This window comes from Strix aluco, chromosome 6, assembly GCF_031877795.1.
Source record: "Strix aluco isolate bStrAlu1 chromosome 6, bStrAlu1.hap1, whole genome shotgun sequence".
Lineage (NCBI taxonomy): Eukaryota > Metazoa > Chordata > Aves > Strigiformes > Strigidae > Strix > Strix aluco.
The window spans coordinates 36144760-36165598 of NC_133936.1; the positions used below are offsets into that span (position 1 = coordinate 36144760).

Here is a 20839-nt window from a genome sequence, read left to right on the forward strand (position 1 = left end):
GCCAGTTGTGACCTTGGATTGTTCAAGATGCATCTGAGTGAAAAAAAAGCTGAACAATTTGACACAGAATGTTCCTCACCCATTCTTTTCTGAGATATGGCAATAACACTGTGCCAACAAACACATAAATTATTTCCTCTTTTAATTAATCAGAATTAATAAATTAATTATGTCCTTTAAGGTAACTTACAAGAACAGTTGCAATCCCTTACTCCATGTGGAAGTAGCAGCATGGTCTCTAACACTGCATTTTTGTTTGCACTGACTATGCATTGGTCAATTGTTCGATTAAGCAATTACTATACTGGGCTGCAATGTTTCTGTTTAGCCTGCAAGCGGCTTACTACAAGCTTAGTGTTAAATATTTCTCAGCAACATTTTGAGTAGAAACACAATTCTGGAAAGGGCTTTTGTCTTTGAAAGACTCACTTCTTTGCAATTATTACCTAAAGAGACACCACGTACTTGTCCAATTTGCAACTCCCTCTCCAAAAATCATGTAATTTTCTCCTTTCAAGTAGGTAAAAACAATCTACTTGCTATCACTGATATACCCAGCAGTGAGTAGACATTTACTGAGAAGCCATACTGTTATACTGCTGAAGAAGAACTCAAAATTTCAACAATTTTCTCCCTTATTTAAAGCTCAAACACTATGGAGATAACCACCTTTTCGAGAAAAGGTCAGTGTTGCACTCTCCCAGTATTAGAATGCTGGATTTCTTCAACTATGTGCTGTGAGTCAGTCAAAGCAAAAGATATAATTTATAACCCCTGGAAATTTTTGCTGGTGAAACTACCGAAAGGAGGGCTGGCGAGCAAAATTCTAACTCTAGGCATTTGTCTTTTATGAAAAGCCGAACTGTCATCCTGGTGCTAATTATCACCTATGAAGCTCTTGGTCTTGGAGGAATCCAAAGTGCTTGGTATTGTTACTGGTTCCTGTCTTTCCTGTGCAGTGTTATCCTTGGGCGATTTGTCAAACTGGCCAGCTGATGAGTAAGATGAACTCTGGCTTTTAAAAGCAAGTTTTGCTTGAGCAGCACAAGCGCCATCCCTATGTGACAGGCAGATGAACCTCACTTAGAGAAATGGAGCAACTGAGATTGACACTAGCAAATAGATGGCACACCTTTATCTTTCTCCTTGTTTACTACTGCATGTGATGAAGGTGAAAGTTATAAAAATTACAAAATCCAACAAAAACACCCTGTAATTTTATCAGAAGTGATGGAAAAAAACCCACTCAAGTGCAGTGACAAAGAAAGTAGAGAAAAGAACATGAAAAGATGACCTCAGAAAATGGGAGACTCCAAGTATTGGCTCCTCTTGGTTGCCACCTATCTGACTTGTACTGGAGAAAGAAATGGCAGCTTGCTTGTACTGGCAGCAATAACGCCATATAAAACAACGTATTATTGTACATTATTATAGTAATGTAACATTACACAGCTTGAATGAGGTTCTTATGGGATCTGAACTTTCTCATTTCAGACAATAAGTCCCTGTTTGATTATAAAATACTCCTCTTCTGTTCCAAATTACACTTCTGAAATATGCCAAAGTATGTTAATAGCTGATGAATGCAACAATTTTCAACATATAAAGTACCATGATGTAAACTGAAAGAGCAGGGGTCAAAAATATAAAGATTACGATGTACTTCTGTAATCTCTCTCTGAAGCATGGCACACTGAGGAGCACAGAGAATTAACAGACACTGACTGTCACATCTCTGAACTACACATCTTAATGCAAATGAATGAAGTGCAGAAGAAACAACTATTTTAAACAGTACATATCACTAAATAAGCAACTTATTTATAGTATTTTCTATATTACAAAACCCACTGATTAAACAATTACAAAGCTTACATAGCTGGAACTCTCCAGACCACTTAGCATTGAGTGCTGACTCCCACGAGATTTCTAGCCACAATTTCAACAGATCCCAGGTAGGACAATAGCTTAAAAAAAAATTCTCATCCTGTAATTCAACCCAAGTTATTAGTTTTGAAGCTGGATATGCACATTGAGATTGATTTTATGGCACCGTCTGTAGTTTCAAGAGGAACAAATTTGTAAACACAAAAGGAGTTCTTGGAAGGGGTATCTGATTTATTTTTTTGTAGTTCTTCACAAAGCCATCTTAATAGAACAGTTCTAATATTGTATTAGAATATTCTAATATTCAAGTTATTTAAGAATAGTTAATATTAACTATTCTTAATAGAATTGTTTTGAATTATGTTAATATACCCTTTGAGAAACGCATAGAAATTAATCTAAATTAATTAAAAATCTTCTCCTAAAAAAGAACAGATATTTTTATTCAATTAATAGCCTCGACTTTTTCTTGTAGAAGGTGACAGTAATTCTGAGCAATGGAGCCAAAAGGTGCACAGGATGTGGTATTGGGGAGGACATTCACTGACTTAAGTTTCACAATGTACTTTTATAATTGTGCACAGCTCTCATTTATACCTGAAAATTCTACTTACTACCAGCATTCCCCAAAACAGGCAGAAATTCTTCAAATCTGGTTTTATATGGTGGCAGGCAGCGACATTAATGTTCCTTATCCATACTAAAATAGGCATCATAAATAGAAGATACTACACACAGACTGATATTTCAACAACCTCTAACATTGCTTGTGTATGCTCTGCTCTCCTCTCCCCCAAGGGATTTCCAAAGCTTGTAAAAATACTTTGTGGTCTCCTAAAAGATTTCCAGTGAAGCCAAGAACCTTACCCTAGCTGCTTTCAAGCCTTTGGAAAATAAAATTGCTACTGCTAAGCATCTTTTGAAGATCTTTTAGGAGTGGTTCACAGATCAGTGGTTCACAGATTCAGCAACTATAACTGAAAAACAAATCTGTAGATGGTATGAAAAGTAGTATTAAAAATAGCATTCCACAACAGTCTAACATCTTGAGGGTTTCTTCCGCTCTCCCGCATCACCATCCCCATACTTACTCCACCTTCTGTCTTCCCCAGAAATGTAGGCTTTAGATGCTATAACTGTGACTAGACAAGGAAAGAACTAACAGGAAGTAAAAGTATTTCTTGAAATAAGTATGAAAAAGATACTGCAAAAGAAAAGCCAAGTTAAAATCCCCAACCAACTCCTTCAAACTGTTTATATAATAGTTTCAGTAAGTAAATAAATTTGTTTATAATGTAACTTGGCAGCAACATCAATGACTTTGGGAAGATGGTATAAAAATGAAATGGCATTATTGAATGTGATTTAGAAAAACTGTATTTGGCTTTTCATGCAAAATGTATGTAAATTTTTAAAGATGCTTTATTAAAAAAATATAATGTAAGTAAAAATTAGGTCAGTTGTTACAAAACTTACTGATCTCTGTAGATCTACTGGGTACTGGAGGAGGCTGTGTACCATTGCGAGTAGGTGTTGATGACTGAGGGGATATGGGAGAAAAGGGAACCATATCAAAGATGTCAGTGGAGGGTGATTTAGGTGTCACACTGCCTGCCTACAATAAGGACAATATATATTAGGGCAATATTTCACATGAAAAAGATCACAATACTGAATTCTTCAGCATGCAGATAAGAGCCACATTTTCAGAAAAGTTAAAAATAACCATCAGCATGCAAAAAACAGCTCCTGACACCAAGCAAATGGCATTTGCAGTTCAGAGTCTGAGACATGCTAAAACTCTCCAATACATAAGCAGCATTGTAATTTTTCCATTTTCAGTCCATCTGGTACAGCCAGAAATGTATCACAGTTAAACCTGGAAAAGCTGGTGACAAGCAGTTCTCTATTGCAAACGTATGAATACAGACATGTTCACAAGACCTACTGAAGGTAATACCGCAACAACAATATGCTATGCTCTGAAGCACACAGAAACAAGGAGCTGCAATTAAAAGACAATCTCAGTATTTCTTGTTTACTAATTCTTCCTTACATGATGAGTTATCTGACAACCTAAAAAACCTGGTGTGATCAAAGCTTCAAATGTATTTTTTCATAAATAACAACCTAGACATGCAACACACTCAATATTAATATACAAAATAAAATTCTCATCCTTGAATGTGAAACAGAATACATTTCATTAGGAAGGCCCAGGAATTTGGAAGGGTTCAAAAATATACTGCATAAGCCTAGAAACCCCAAACCCAACAATCACTATGGTTCTACAGCCATATTTATTTGTGAATGATGCATTCCTCCTGCCATCAGTCCACTACTTTGGGACACAAACGAGGCACAGTCAAGTCAGAATAAACTGAACTAAAGACAGATGATGAAATAGATTAAAACTGAGATTGACAAGCCGAAGGCAAAATACATATGCAAAACTAGTTTGCATGTTAATGTTATTACTTAGACAATACCAAAAAACCTATATTCTGTATATTAGAAAGACTATACAGCCAGGCAAAGGGAAAGCCTGCTGCTTTTGAATAAGATTCAATTTGACCAAAATATGCACATGAAAATTTTAAAGTGCAAGAAATTAGTGACATGGATCCTTTCATTCAGAATACATGAATATGACAACCTGGCAAGCACATAAGTCTTTATCACTGCCAGTTCATGAGAGTTTCACGGACCTAAACCTTACTTTGGAATGCTACTTTCTTTAGTGCCTCTGCTGCAGCAACTGAAGCTGTACTCTGACAGCACACGCCATAGATTTCTAAGCTAAGTCTATAGGCAGCCCTGAACTACCTCTATTTCTCTCTGGAGACTGCAGTGGCTGCTGAGAAGGAAAGGATATTGATCCACAGTCTTCCACTGAGTACACTGCTTAAAGAGAAAACTAGATTCTGAAGGCCTACATTTCCTATTTCTTAGGAGTTTGGAATTCGTGTTTTAAATTTGGATTAAGAGAGATCTAGAACTGTTCTAAAAAACCTGGGGTATTTCTGCCTAGGTATAGTGAAGTATAGGAAGCAATATTAAAAAAAAAAAAAATTCTCTTGGTCATGTTATTCCCTGGCAAGATCACAGCTGAATTAACTTCACAAAATAACTAATATTTAAGACTTTTACACACACAGAACTCTTACTGACCTCAACATGAGTTAGCATTGCCATTTCAAAGATCATTTGTTGTGAAAAGATTTCAGTGCATAGTGTTTAGACACAATAGGCTCTTATTGTTATGTTCATGGACACTGTGTTAACCTCCTGGCACCTTTGTGCATAGTCAGAGAACCAGTATTATTTAAGTCAGGGAGATCGCTGGATGTCATCTGCTCCCACTCAAAGCAGAGCAACAGATGTGCTTCATCCAAAGTAAACACAAATTATCTCATATCCCTTTCTTCATACAAACAAAACTCTCTCTGATTGTAGATAGGTTTTTGTCTGCATCAGAAAGGTGGCAATCAGGTTTAATGTGTAATATATGCCATATATGAACCAACATTTCCCATCAATATTGATGGATAATCTTAGAATGTCTTGGAGAAAGTATATGCTAACGTAGACTTTCCTTATTTGCTAAGAGTTTATGGCTACCTAGAAGCTAGATAAACAAACAAACAGTATTTATGTTTAGTTGTAAATGAGAGTCTTTTAGGCAAAAAAAGCAAACCCAAACTTTACACTGTCATTTCCTGTCTACATGCCATTTTGTTGAAGTTACTGGCCATTTTGAGACTGATACAGCTAGTTTAAATAAAACTGTAATTTAGTTATTTTAAGAAATGTATATTTTGAATACATATGAGCACAAGAAGCATTTTATTTAGTGAACACATGCAGAAAGCCAGGATGTTTGCCAAATACAGCCAAATGTTACTTGCAAATGGAAGAAAAATTGAGAGTATAAGCATATTGCTATGAGAAAGCAGGCAATATGCCCATTTCATATTTAAGAATAATTTTGGATCTTCATTTTGCACAGAGTTTTTATAAAGTACGCTAAAAGGTATTTAATGGCTGATTGCTTTTCTATTAATTCATGGGGAGGGGAAAGCCCTTGTAGTCGGACCTTGAGAATTGTTTGCTTTGAGTAACTATTCTTAATATAAAGAATTTTAACAAAAGGTTGACTGAGAACATGGAGGTAATGAATTAATGGATTAATTTAAACATGTTGGGAAGATAACATGTTGTTTTGGGGGTGGGAGAGAAAAAGCTATGTAGAAATAAGAGTAAATCTTCACAAATCCTGTATTTTTAGAGTATCTCTAGAGAATCTAAGATACATCTGCTCTGTCCTTTAACCACTGTACAAAATGCACATTTTTAATACAAGTTAACACACAACAGAGAACAAAGGAAAGCCAAAAAAACTGAAAAAGCTTTTGCACAGCAGGATTACACGAGGTCTTGGGCAGCTGTATTCACTGGTTGGCTTTGGAAGGCCACTTTTTGAAGGTGGTGGTATTAACAATCCAGATGGTAGTCTAGAGTCAGGAGAACTCCTAGGAGTAAGCGTAATGGAAGAGATATCTAAACAAGGAGGTGAATCCTCATTGTTACACCAGAAAAAAGTAGAGGGTCTTTGAAACATATGTTCATCATTATCACACTTTATGTGCAGCAGCTGAAAAGGAATCACAGAAAGAGAAAACATTCTGAGGAACAGAACGTGGTAACGTCAGGGAAAGAAGAAAAAACACCACATTTCATACTTCAAAAAAGTTTTGTCAGCAACTTGCTGTTTAGTGCTATAGTTACAAGATACAGAACTTGCAAAATATTCTAAAACAAAATCTAAAAATGTACCATAATACGAGGTAACCCAGTATTAACTGGAATGAAGACAACTTGCTCCTGATAATTACACCAAATGAAATGAAAACAGGCATCTTTCCAAAAGTGGGTGTGTCAGATGCACTGACAACTGTCAAAATCCACCAACATATCAGCAATACCTCAAATCTGCACATGTAAATAAGCAGGTAAGCACATATCTGGGGAGAAGAGTTACCCCAGTGGTTAAAGCACAGGTCAGAATTTTCTTTCTCTGAACCAGGAAACACCTACCATTTATATACCACTGATATTTAAAAACACGTAACTAAGATGTTCTTACAGTAGAAGCTCACAGTGTACAGATTTTAACGTTTACATTAACACTAGACTTTGTTTCATTTCCCTATCTACAGAATATCAGAACCTAAACATTCATGGACACTAATGTCCTTCTGCCATCTTTTCTGCATGGATGAAAAACTAATCAAAGTTGGTATTTTCAGTAGGTATCTCAAAAGTTGAGACTCGTTGCAAAGCAAAGGAGTCTTCATGTCCCAACAACAGCAGCGCAGGATGCAGGACAGAATAAAACTTTGCTGCTAGGGAAATCAAAATGTTGTGGATTGTAAGATTCTCTGGATCTCTTAGCAGATCCACAGAAGAGCTTCAAACAGAGGCAAATGAGTAATACCCACTCCAGACTACTACAGAGGATAAGAGCGTTCGTTCACCTAATACGACAAAGTGGTTAACTGCAAGGTTCTGGTCTGAATTAGGCGGACAAGAACCTGCAGCAGGCTGCCTCATATGACTGGGCAGCATTTAACTGTATATTGCAGCAAGATTCACTGTGTATCGAGAGCGAAACTGAGGGCTTTGTCCACTTTGATAAAAAACAAAACCCCTTTTTTGCCTGAATGGGAAATATCTGCAATCCTGAAAGTTTTCAAAAGAAATGGATCTTGTCTAGGTGAAATTAAATAAAAAGAGCCTTTAGGACTGATCCCGGAAAGAAAAGCATAAAAGGAAATCTATTAAAATATTTAAGAAACATGCCCAAACAATCTTTCTGTTGGGGCCAAGTTGTAATTCCTACCTCAAAATCTGAGGGAAAAAGGCTTCAGACAACACAAGGCTTTAGGGGACAGATTTAACTTTGAATCTTAACAGAAGGGATTAAACACTTGTGCAGACAGTTCTTGGCTAGACAAAAAAGCTTCTACACTGAGAAGGCAGGAAATGGATCTGAGCTCTACATATCTCACCTAAAAAACCCTCAACTTGCCCAGGCTGAAGCAGTGGTAGATATGTGCAGCAAAAATTTTGAAATTGGCTTTTACTCTCCTCATAGTGTTACACAATTGATGTGACATGCTTATTTCATTAGAAGTCTGCAAAACTCCAGTAGAGCAGGATTTAATCAATTATTTTAAAGCATTTTTTCAGAGTTACATAGAAAACAAAACATTTCAAATCCTTTTAAACGGAGTCTTAGTTCCTTTCTTCACTTTCTTTACAGATAAGCCAGGTAAGGGCACAGGTATCCAAATTTAGTAACAATGCCATACTTGTGAGAACACCAGCAAACACCACAAAACTCTCTATTCAAAATTTGTAATTCATAAGAAAAAAAAAAGTTTTAATCACAATTGCAAAGAACTTATCTGTTGCCAAGCTGAAATTGTGAAACAGAGGGTTTGAAATGGTAATCAATAAAAATGAAAGCAAAAAAACTACAAGACGCAGCATTTTCATTATTATTTCGTAAGTATCACTAGACTACAGGTAGAAGACTTGCAATGCTACCATGTAATACTTGCTGCTATACATATATATGGAAATAATAAATCTCATAATAGTAAACACTGGAAGATACTAAATACAAACAGTCAAATTAAGAAAGCAAAGTATTTCCCTGAAATGCAAAACAGCAAAGGATGAGTAGTTTCCATAAGAATGCATGTATATCACATGAAAAATCATACCAAAACCAGCAAAACACACATAGGATGCAAAGCAGCAAAACTATAAGGATGATAAACTTACATCAAATCCAGGCAATGACAGGTGTCAATACAAAACCAGAATATACACTATTTGTATCATTTGAGCCCTGAACGTTGAGCAGTCACATTTCCTCCTATTTATCTGATAAGAGATAATCTTAGGACATTTCACACCGTATAAGATGTCGAGCTTCATATGACAGTTTAGGGAATGTGTCTTATCAATAATTAATTTTCACTAGTAATCTTTCCTTGTACTAGTAATCCTCCTGTACTACAGGGCAGTACAGAAGCCCACTACCGGGCACGGGGACTTGTGTTGTGAGCGCTGTTCTGTGGGCTTCATCTCACGACCAGAAAGACCTGTGAGGCTGCCAGTGGCTTTCTGCTTACAGCCCTGTGTATCCAAGCAGCCACAGACAGGACAGGTACAGCAAGAAAGTGTATTCAACAATGAAAAATAATAATTGGAAGGTGACAAAGAGAAGAATTGCACAGAAGGCTTTTAAAATATAGGAAACATCACCAGATTCAAAAACTGCAGAAGGGAATAGATCCTCACTCTAAAGTATACAATCTAAAAAGGGTGTAACTTCTGAAACTTAATACTCTTACACCAGATTATAAAGGAAGAAAATACAGTAAAAATATATTAAATTGCCACTTTGTATGGCAAATCTATTTTGTCTGAGCTTCCCATTGCATAACACTGAACATGTAGTATTGGTCAGGTTGATATATTACTTTCCAATTTGGGCCCCATTTCATCAACACAAGAAAACAACATGGAATAGTTCTTAATGAAATTAGCATACTAGTTCAGTGGACCTGGTCTCTATTATGATTAGATGTTATTATGTGCCTGTCAAAGGATTTATTTTTGACTCAGTCTACTTAGCCTGATGCTGAAGATGCACTGTTTGGCTGCATCATACTAGAAAATGTAGTATGATTGAGTTTTTGTTAATCAAGAAATCATTTCAAAATTGTTTGTTTTTACCAGGTGTCTCAAGATATTGATTGCAATCTCTGTGTCATACCCCCATAGGAATCATATAAGTATATTAATGAATTAGAAAATGTTTTTCCTCCTTAGAACATTCAGGTTGGTAATATACAGAACAGTCACGGTGGATAACTGCAGTGAATGTTACAGGGAACTGTGCATGACCTTGAATTGGAAATTATGGTTAGTTACAAAACCACTGATTACAAGCTACCTGAGATTTGGGACTACTAAGGATATATTAATTTACTAATTCATAAAATACTGTATAAGCATTAGCAGTTTCATTAATTAACTGCTACATCTTAATACTTTTTCAGTATAATGAAATCTGACATAGACAATTTCAAATTTATTATTTTTAACACCACAAACAGAATTTTAAACCCTCATGAAGAAGTGCTCACTGAACTGAATACAGAATATTATAAAATTCAAAGAGCAGAAGATAGGCAAAGAGAAAACATTTTCTCACTTGGCAGTCTTAATGGAAACATGAATCAAGTGACATGCCTAAACACATTCCAAAACCATTTCCTGAAATATGCATACAGTTCCAACGTCTGTCTTGGAGTTTTCTCATGAGCATGTTAAAGCTTCTTAATGAGGATAATAGGTGCAGGTGGCCTATGCTTCTAAGTCACAATTAAAGAACTTTCAAGAAGGGTCTAATCAATCAGTACCTTTAATGCTCCATTTAAAAAAGGAGGGTTTTTGCAACACTGCCATGACAGGAATACATATTACATACTACCTCTTTGATAATACTTATGGTGAATGGAAGAACACAACTCCTTTTGGGGCTGTTTCTCCCAATACCTTTCCCTGCTGCCTTTCAATTCTGCTTCTCTCATATTTCATTGTTCTCTCTCAAGTTATTTTCCTGAATATTCCTGTTTTCTTCTAGCTAACTTGAGAGTCATGCAGTTGTCACAATCTTCTTCTCTGCCTTAAACATGTTGCTCAAAGAGAAAACCTTAAAGGCATGCCTGATAAACTTCAGCCAAGCCCAAAAAAGATTAAAAATCTCTCATCTCATCAGAGATTCCTTGGTGACCTACAGTGGTTTACTGTTCAGTCGGCTATAAAAACTGAGGGTGCTAACCCACACAAAGGCTGTGTGGACAGCTAACCAAGGCCACTTTAGGCAACACTAGCAATATAAATAGCAAAAAAAGACGTCATGTGAAACAGTGCTCCCAGGGATGCACTGATCTTTGGAGGCTGGATTTACACATAGAGCGCAGCATCCAAAGCCTTAGTGTGATACAAACTTGAGCAGCGTCATCGTAAGCAAACAACAAAACGAAAATCAGATTGTCCTCATATAATCAAGACCAAATGCAAAAAAGACCAGTGACTAATGTATTGCCAAGCCACTAAAACAGATGAAAAGTAAACAGCACAAGATATAAAAGTAATGGAAACTTTAGCTGTACATGCAACGGAGTGAGAGACAAAAGAAACATCCCATGCCAACATTTCCCATGGCACATGTAAGCGCAGCTATAAAGGCAAACTTCTCCAAGGAAACTCCTAGTTTGGTATAGTATGTCCTTGACACATCCTTTCAGGAAATGAAAAAAAGTGAGCATTTTTATTGCATAACGCTTCTGCATTGGCAAATACAGATATTTTAGGGACTAACTTTTTAAAGTTTTAGCAAGACTAGCACACTTAAAAACATAACCCAAAAGCAGAAAAAAAGATCACCAAGTAGTTTATTATTTACTGATATGCTGAATAAACTTAAATCTAAATAGTTACAATACCCTGAAAGAAAAAGCATGCAGAACATTGATAATTTGATGTTCAACTTTCACAGTATATTTTATGTGAAAGTATTTGATTATACAACCTAGTTTCCTTTTTTTCATTTCCAACTATGAACTCATTGCTTTTAATGGTTTCTTTTATAGGTTCAAAAAGAAATTTTTCCCCATACAGTTTATGAACGGATAGGAAAAGTACCTAAATTAGATTGATGTTGATTTGGCCATATGGCTAGATTTAGAACAACCACAGAAAAATTTTCATAGTGATACTAATAATCAAGCAACAAGACAATTTTGACACCAAATGTATCCCTCAAAAGCAGAAGCATACTGCTGTCAATACTTTGCACCTGCTTACACATTGAAAAAATGTAAATGGTACGTAATTGCATTATTCATGCATATAGTTTGCACCAATTTCAGTCTCCAGTATTTTAAAACAAGTCCTCAAGTGAACCCTTACATGGCCTGCAAAAAATCTGCAATACAAGCAATAAGAATCGGGAAAGCAGTTTTAGATTAGATTTCCCTTTGTATTTCCCAAACAAGCCTGTAACTTGCACTCCTTTGAACTGGAGAGAGAAAAGTCATCCCTCATTTTTTAATTATTATTTTCAATTTTCATATGAGTGGATTTTTTTTTTAAATGGTAGAAATGGCTTTTTTAAAAAAGAAGAAAAACCCAACCGTGTCAAGGGTCAGTGAAATAATACAAAAAGAGCTGAACTTCAAATTTATGAAGGTATTTTCTACCTACTTCATTTCATTAAAAATTAATGGAAGACTAATGTGTCTAGAATAATTAAAGACATAAAAATCAATCAGCTTCATAAGGAAGAAGCAGGAGTAAAGAAATGATAGACTGGCATTGCATACAAATGATACTATGGTTTCTCAATTACTGACAAGCAGGAAAGACATTCTGTCCTAGATCAGTATTTTAACAAATAAAGCATAACAGTGACGTCACTTGGCGTCTGTAACAGCACTGTTTCACACTACAGGTGCAATAAATACTAAAACCCCTAAGTCTTCTCTCACGGGGAAGGAACATACACACTCATTGTCAGCCTGAAATTATGCCTGCTTAATACTGATGCCTGCACATGGCTTGCAGTTCCCCTTCCACAGGGATGGGGATTGAAGGAGAAGACGACATAGCCCACAATGTGATTTCAGTGTTTATATTTGTCATGTTCTGTGAACTGTCATCACAGGCACTTGCAACATCTTCCGTTTCTTTAAGTATATACTTGTTTAATCAAGTTGCTAGTGTTGACTTCTGAAGTGCTAAATCAATTGCTGATTATAAAGTGTTTCTGTGTCTGTGCATTAATCACTAAAGGAAGAGCACAGTCAACTACCTATAAAACAGGAAAGCCATTGCAGCACATCTGGCAAATGCTGAGAAAGCACAAACAGCATGCAAACAACCAAATACAAAAAGGAAAGCATAAGATACTAAAATCCAAGGTACTATTTAAGCATGACAGAAGCAACTTTATAACCATCTGTAGTTGGCTCCTGAAACTGAACATTTCTTTACAAATTTCTGTGATGCCAGTTAATAACACATGTACTTTTATCATATTAGGTATCAAGTATTAGGGCTTAAACTTTCCATTGATCATTAAACAATCCCTCCCTAGACTTCAGCATACAGAGTAACATCAAACTGGACTGATAGATAAGGAGTTATAGCTATATCAAATTAACTAAATATAAATAAATCCCTTATTATGTCTAAAAAAGCTTCAGAAATCTCTCGTATGGCACTGGCATCTCTCTATAATTTATTAGCATGGATATGAGAGTTACGAGAAAGCCTGAAATCTATAGTTTAATGAATCTGTTTTAAATCACAAGAATGATTATGTTCTGTTCATAGCATGCAAAACAATATCTGCAGGGAAGAAAGTTTTCCCCCATCTAACCAAAAGTGCTTAGGAAATTACTCAGATGAGATATTATTCCCCATGTTGGATATTCTGCTTCATTATGTAAGTTATTTTATTTCAATATTTGACGAAATACTACCAATTTTACTCTGACAAAATGATCACAAGAGAGAACTGCTATTTTTCTTTTCTAATTTTGAAGACATAGAGCAGCAGTAGTACAGATATTTTTGACAATATGGTACTTAAAAGTTTTAGATTTAAATTCAGCCAAATAAAAATCTCTAATAATTTTAAAACTGAAGTGATCTTTTTCATCACTGAAATTATGTGGAAATAGAGGAAAATACTATTTGCACCACTTCTGCTTTTTTCTAATAGGAGCTGAGACTGCAATGTCATGCTTGAAATGATAGTTGATTTGAATTAAAACTGTATAAAATTAATTGCAAACTATAATAAGCAATCAATTGTCTTATGAATTGTAACTTCCTTCTTTCATACATATTTGTTGCTCACAGAGTGAAAGGAGAGATAGCAGTGGATGTGATTTGATGATACCTATTTCAGGCACTTTGACTTATGATCCCTTTATCAGACTCAAACTATCTTAAAAATATTTATGCTTCCTTTTCCCTGAAGTCACTTTATAACCTCACTATTCCTTTCCTTCATTTATTTTCAACCTAATTGTTGCATTTATATGTGCTTACTCTTATGCTAGCCCAATTAACAGCTCTGACTTACAATGTACACAATCCAGTTTAAAACAGACCTACTTGAATGATGTCTCTTTGTAAGGTACAAAAGTTGATAGCGTTTGGGGATGCAGTTATGTTCCTAGATTTGAGATAGATATTTGCCTGAAAATGTACTTGTTGTTTTTTTTTTTTCCCCCTATTGTTGGCTACGTGAAGAATCAGATAAGACAAAAGTAGCTTAATCCAAACTCCTGCTTGAAGCAGGATCCAATTAGCTGAAGCTGCTGAAGACTATGTCCAGGAATTTTTGAATATCTCCAAGAGTACAGATAGCTCCAACCCCTCTGGGCAACCTGTTCCAATCCAATATTTATTCATTTATATACATCTATTTTGTGGTAGAATTGATTTAGATATTAAATAGGCTGTTAGATTGCTCTTACTGCAATTCTAATCATGAGGAAACTCAAGAAATTTGTGACAGGAAATGTTTGTGGTTTTCTTTTTAAAGATTAAGGAGTAAATAAAGCAATAAAATTGTATGTGAAAACTAATAGGTGGTAGAGATTTATTAAAATGAATTAATATTTTAATATAATTATCAATATTATATAATTTTGTTGCAGCATAAGTGCTATTTAAGCAATATGTATATTCCTTGTACCAATAGTAATTAACAATAAAACACCACATAGGGAGTGAATTTACAAATGGCTGGCAAATTTACAAATATAGATCTTAACTCTTTGATAAGGAATGAGACAGCGTTGTCTTAGACAAAGCACAAACTACAGGATATTTTTCGGTCATTATCAATAATTTTCTTTAAGTTTTTCGCTAAATGCTATTATCAAGTTCTTCATTAATTTAAATGAAAAAGAAATGCATCTATCACACAAGACTTAAGAGCCTGTTTAACTGAATTTAAAGATACATTTAGTTATCATAGTCATTAAAAAAAACAAACTAGCTGCCATCCCAACTGAGGAAAATAAAAAATTAAAGAACTGACTAAATTGATTTTAAATCTAGCATTAAAGTTGATTACCTATCACTGAATACTTCATAAGTGAGAAGACATTCATAATTTACAGTTTTCACTGTGGCAGTTACACAGTATTTATAATTTATGGTGTTCTCTCTTCTAAATAGATTTTGGTAAAATGAAATGACAATTACTCATGGGTACAACCATCTAATCAATATCAAGGGAGGGTACAGACAGGACTGAAAAATTGTCATCACCATTATAAACATACTTTTTACATTGCCCAAATTTCTAAACATCCATTTAAAGTGAAATGGTGCACATCCAGGGCAGGGACAAGGTGGCCCGAAACACACAGCTCAAAAGCAATCCATCTTTTTCTAAGATTTTTGCTATACACACATTGAGAAATTTTGTTTATTTTCACAGTTACCTAATACTGTATAGATAGAATATACCTGTAAGAAGACAGGAGTCATTAGGGTCAGTTTGCAATGCAACCTGCATTTTTAGAGGTCCTGCCTAGCTATAAGTAACTGTGATTCAGTCATTTAAAAATACTTCTGTTGTGATCATCTATTGGAACTGCAGAAAGTGTTAGAAATTTCCAATGGTGAGGAACCCCCACTTGCTCCTTTTTACCTATCCACCCAACGTTAGTTCCTGAGACCTAATGACTCCTTTGAAAGACACAAGATTTTTTTAAAGTCATTTAGAAAATGTCAGTAGTAAGTGACAATATGCTTGTGACAGAAAGTTCCTAGAAAAATCCCAAGTAGCATTCTTGAACCAGATACTTTAAGTACTTCATTCTTAGCTGGCATGCTTAGATGTCTACTAGAATGAGTATTTACTGTCTTTAGGCAGGAACAAATAGATATGATGAGGGGGTTAAAGAACCACAATTTGGGAGACTGCAATTTGCACTTCTGTTGGCTTGTCACAATCTTACTGTTACTTCAATACTGATTTCAACAGATATGTCACATGATCACTGTATGTTAATCACAATCACTGGAAACAACATGGATACTAATAATTATCGTAAGATAATGATTATAAATATAGAGTAACTTCAGATATAAGAGTTATGATCATGTACTTACTGGAGATGCATGTACTTGTGTTATTCTTAACTGATTTTCCAAATCTTGAACTTTATTTTTCAGTTCTGTGTTTTCAGTTTCTAGTTCCTGAATCTACAAAGCAAGTGGTTATTGCAACAGCTATTGGGATATTCATTCATTTCAACAGTGTCCATTGAGTGTAAGTTTTAGCTGAGATCTGGCGATTTAGAAGCAGTGTTTAACTAGTTATCTGATCACAAAAAATAATCAAATTTCTGTATCTTCCACATTTCAACCTTGCTATTCTCTTTAATGACCTTGCAAGATGGCAAAAGATAAACTACTGTTTCACAGTTATCAGCTCTTTTTTCAGTTCTCTTTTTTTAGTATCTCTTGCAATTCTTAGCAATCTGAGAATAATGCTGAAAACTATGCTGTCATAGAAAGCAGGTAACTCAAAAGTTCTTTTATCTCTTTAAAAAACATAGTTCAGAACTTACTCTTTTCTGTAAACCTGCAATTTGTTTCCTTGTTTCAACATCTTTTCCTCCAGATTCCAGAAATTTCCTGTAAGCTAAGTCAAATGCTTGACCAATTGTTAAAGTTATCTCTTCCGCCTTTACATAAAACATAAGAATGAAATTAGTATATTAAGAATATTTGATATAATGACTTTAATTTCTGATGACCACAAAATACTTTACATCGTGTATCATGTTCAAAGGGTTTGCTTCATCCATCACGAAGGCAACACTACAGAGGAGCATGGCAAACACTCTTCAGCAAAACACCTTGACAGAAAATGCTATGAAAGCAACTTAAAAACTCTTCAGATAGAAGAAAGTCCGAAGAGGCAGAATGCAATTAGCTAATTTTTAGTATAAATTATGCCTCCAATTTCTGTAAATACAGATAGCATGCTGCAGCATGTCTTTTTCTGATGATTTCTGAAGCAAATACAAGCTTTTCAACCATTAAACAAATTGTTTTGGTTTTAATGGCTTCATGTTTTCATGTTAATGGATGTTTTGACCCCTATTGCTTTTAAATTTGGATTTCAACACTTATTTTTACAAATCCTATAATGATCTATCAGCATAGTGTAGATAAATGTATTTATCTGTACAAGTATTTCTGATTACAAAAATCCAACCAAACAGAATTTGCATTTGTATGTGCAAAACATAATAATTTAGTAGTTTTATGCTGATTAGTATCATATGTTGTGTATACACAGTCTGTGCAGAAAATCTACTTTAAAAATAACTGGTAACAATAAGTGCATAAGAACTTGATTGAGCACACCAAGGTTCCAGAAAAAAATGGTGACTTACAAGAAGCACCAATAAAAGGTGAACATAGGGATACTCCATTTGCCTTAGAACTTCAGTAGAGAAAGTAAACACAGTAGGTAATCACTTTTTTTTTTTTAAACAATTTGACCAGGGAACAAAAAAAAAAAAAAAAAAGAAAAAAAATTAATCTGGCTAAAGTTAAACTAGAATTTTCTTGTCTTTATTGAAATGAAAATCTGAAATTGTTCTTTTCTCATGAAAGCAGAGCATTCTGCCCAATGCTGAGAACACTCTTCCTTCACTAACTGTAAGAACATGAAGGGCTGGATGCAAAAAAAATGGTACAGAATGTGATGCTCCCAGCCTTTTATCCATCAGTGTGCAACATTAAGTCATTCAGTAGAGGTGCGTGAAGACCAGAGTTCTACAGGAACGGGGAATTAACTCCTCTATCTTTTTACTCTGGAAAAAACCCATACAGCCACCTTTATTAAAGAAACCCCAAAACATCACAAGCAATTATCTTAACCAAATCAAGACTGAATTAGACAAAAAAAGCTGAACTAGGACTGCTTTAGAGAATAACTGTTTATGTTAGTAAAAGAAAAGTGTAATGCACACTGGGAGCATGCAGTCCTATCTTCTTGGAAGGATGAAGGTTGGCTGAAATGAAAAGTACGAAATGAGGTGGGATCCTTTGAAATCTGAGAGTACTAATGAACAAAGAGTGAAACAGAGGAAAAAAGTACAGTAAGTGAAATATCAGGTTAGAGAAACAGTGCATTAGTCTGGAATAAAAATGGTACTAGTGTGCAGAGACTTCCAGAGCAATTTAAAATCATGGGAATATGTGAAAAAGAGGTGCAGGATAGAAATTTGAAGAGAATTGAACAGATGTGTATAACAATTCTGAACAGTATCTACTGAAGGCACTGGAGCAATGCAGGTGAACAACAAAATAATCAGAAATACTGGGAAGTAACACATAATGCTACAAAATTGCACATATATAGAAGTGAATATGCATCTTTTTCTTAAAAAAAGTTTCCTTAGTATGATTATCTCAAGATACTTCAGAATAATACAAAAAGAGAGACTCCAGGTTATAAAAAAACCTAAACATCCATTTTTGGTGTTGATTGCAATGTTTTTATTTGTTAATCACTTTCTGCCAGAGTAAACACATGACCCTGTTTCAGCTAGACACCATTTTCTTAATTTCCTGTCCTAAAGTATTTTTTTTTCTCCTATTGAACATTTTTGAACAGTTGCCCTGCTCTCTCAGACATGAGAGAATGTCAGTGGTTGGTGCAATGAATTCTCTGTTAGTGCATCATGGCATTAACAAACTTGAAAGACGTGGCGGGGGGCAGGCAGAGAAGGGGGAACCTTGCTGTAAAAAAAAAAAAAAAAAATCTGAGGCAGACACATCAGCAGAAGAGTCTGAGGGTATCTCAGCCACAGGGTTGCAGCAATCTCTGCAAAACAGCTGTGCAAACATTTCAAGCTTGGTGGGACGCAGTCTGTTCTCAGAGTATTGCAGATGCTTGGCCTAGGATATCGAGCTGGGTAGTAAGAATTGTCCCAGAAAACCACCTTAGATCAATGAAGAAAAAGGCTCTCCTTTCAATTAATGCATCTATATTACCATGAAAGATAATACGTAAAAGGCAGGCTATCTGCCTTTATTAACTGTCCTGTTTTATTTCAAAGCAGACCAATCAAAGCCCATAACAGTCACACAAATTCTTTCACTGTCTTGCATACTTACACACTTTTCACTGTCAAATACGTAGCACAGATGCTTGTTTGATTCTGAGTCTTTGCATATGAAAGTAAATATTCTCTTGTCTGTTTTATCATCAGCACAAAATGATATCCTATGGAGTTGACAATTGTGTTGGACTTCCTGCAAATAAGAAGAAAGATTATTTTAAAAAAGCTACTATACTCGCTTAGGATAAAGATGCGCAAAATAAATCTCTGGATTTCCCAACGTACGTAAGAGCAGGCAAGTTGCATTAACATTTTTTTAATGTCTCTCATTGTACATGAGAAGGCCCAAAAATGGACTGAATGTAAGCAGGAAGTTTTTATTTGGACAGCATTTATCTGGAAGTGTTTATTTCAACAGTAATTTCTGTTCTAGAAAATTGGTTTTACTGTTGCTTTGCATCCCTGTGCAATTTATTTAGGGATTGATTATGTAAAATACTCTGTTCTTTTTCCAGGTGTACACCATCTTTCAGATTTCACCATCTCCCAGGGTTTGTTAAAATGGTTTTACTGAAATGAGTCCTTATATTTTTATCTTAAATATAGCAAACAGAAATAAAATGACTTTGTTATCCAAACACAGGGGCACAGAGAACCAAATTAGACATCTAAATAACTGCTTACTTAAGGGGCAACATAAACAGCTTTTAAACATTATTATTTGCATATTTTCAATACTGTATTTCACTTTCCATTAAAAAGCATGTTCCAGCTCTTTAAAAAGTTGCAGTGGTAATGCTCTTCAGCTGAGAGAGCTTGACAAGACTGAAATAAACTATCTCAACTATTTTTTTTTTGTTTTTCTTTAACAAGTCTCTTCTTGGTATTTTATTTTATTTGGCTTATTACATGGGAAAGCAGTACTTGCTTTAAAGGAAAATATGCAGTTTAGCTGTGAACTATTATCTATTTAAAAAAAAGAAAGTTTCCGTGTAGCACCAGGGTTCCCAGATTGCCATAAGCTCATAAACAAGGGCATGCCCTCTCTGCACACACTTATAAAAAAAAATGTACCATATGGCCAATCTTTTCCCCTTGCCCCAACTGGGTTCCTCTTCTCAGTCTTTACAGCCGTTCTGTGTATCCTATTTCTCCCATTGCCCCAGGTCTCTCTCACATTCGATGTCTTTCTGTTGTAGCTCTTTAGCGGTTACATATAACAACACATGCTTGTTCTGGCTCTTTCAGGGTTTACAGATCCATGGAACTACTTTATATCATTTAAGGACAGAACCACTTTTCCATAACCCTCCTTTTTTGAGTGCCAAGTATAGAATCGAGGCCTGATACACGAGCAGGCCTCCTGTTTCTACCACAATTAATAGTGATTATGAAGCAATACTCCTCTGTAACAATACTGATTTGTTTCAAAAACACACTGAAAATATTACTGTAATCAGAGATGATAACACGGAATTTAAGTAATTTCCTAACACATCTACAAATTGTGCAAAAATAAGGAAAACTTGATTCAAATTTACATTTACATATAGCTTTAAGAAAGGAACTGGGGGAGATAAAAAGCCTACTCGTTTTTGATTACCATTCGAGTTGTAATAGCAACATTGCTAAGAGACTAGAATTCTCCTATTCCCCCAGGAACTTTTGTCCCACAGCTTTCTGTTAATCTCTGC

General features: G+C 35.2%; 1 protein-coding gene across 5 annotated transcripts in view; it reads right to left on the reverse strand.

The window, feature by feature from the left end:
• GULP1 (GULP PTB domain containing engulfment adaptor 1) overlaps window positions 1-20839 on the reverse strand; it is a 165259-nt gene that overhangs the window by 13528 nt on the left and 130892 nt on the right. For 4 of the 5 annotated variants that reach the window (XM_074829639.1, XM_074829642.1, XM_074829640.1 and 1 more), the window contains 5 exons: window positions 19201-19338; window positions 16635-16751; window positions 16174-16266; window positions 6317-6541; window positions 3364-3502 (listed from right to left, as the gene is read on the reverse strand). In XM_074829639.1, the coding sequence (XP_074685740.1) occupies window positions 3364-3502; window positions 6317-6541; window positions 16174-16266; window positions 16635-16751; window positions 19201-19338 (712 nt within the window). The remainder of the gene's footprint in view (window positions 1-3363; window positions 3503-6316; window positions 6542-16173; window positions 16267-16634; window positions 16752-19200; window positions 19339-20839) is intronic. The other variant, XM_074829643.1, reaches the window with a different exon arrangement.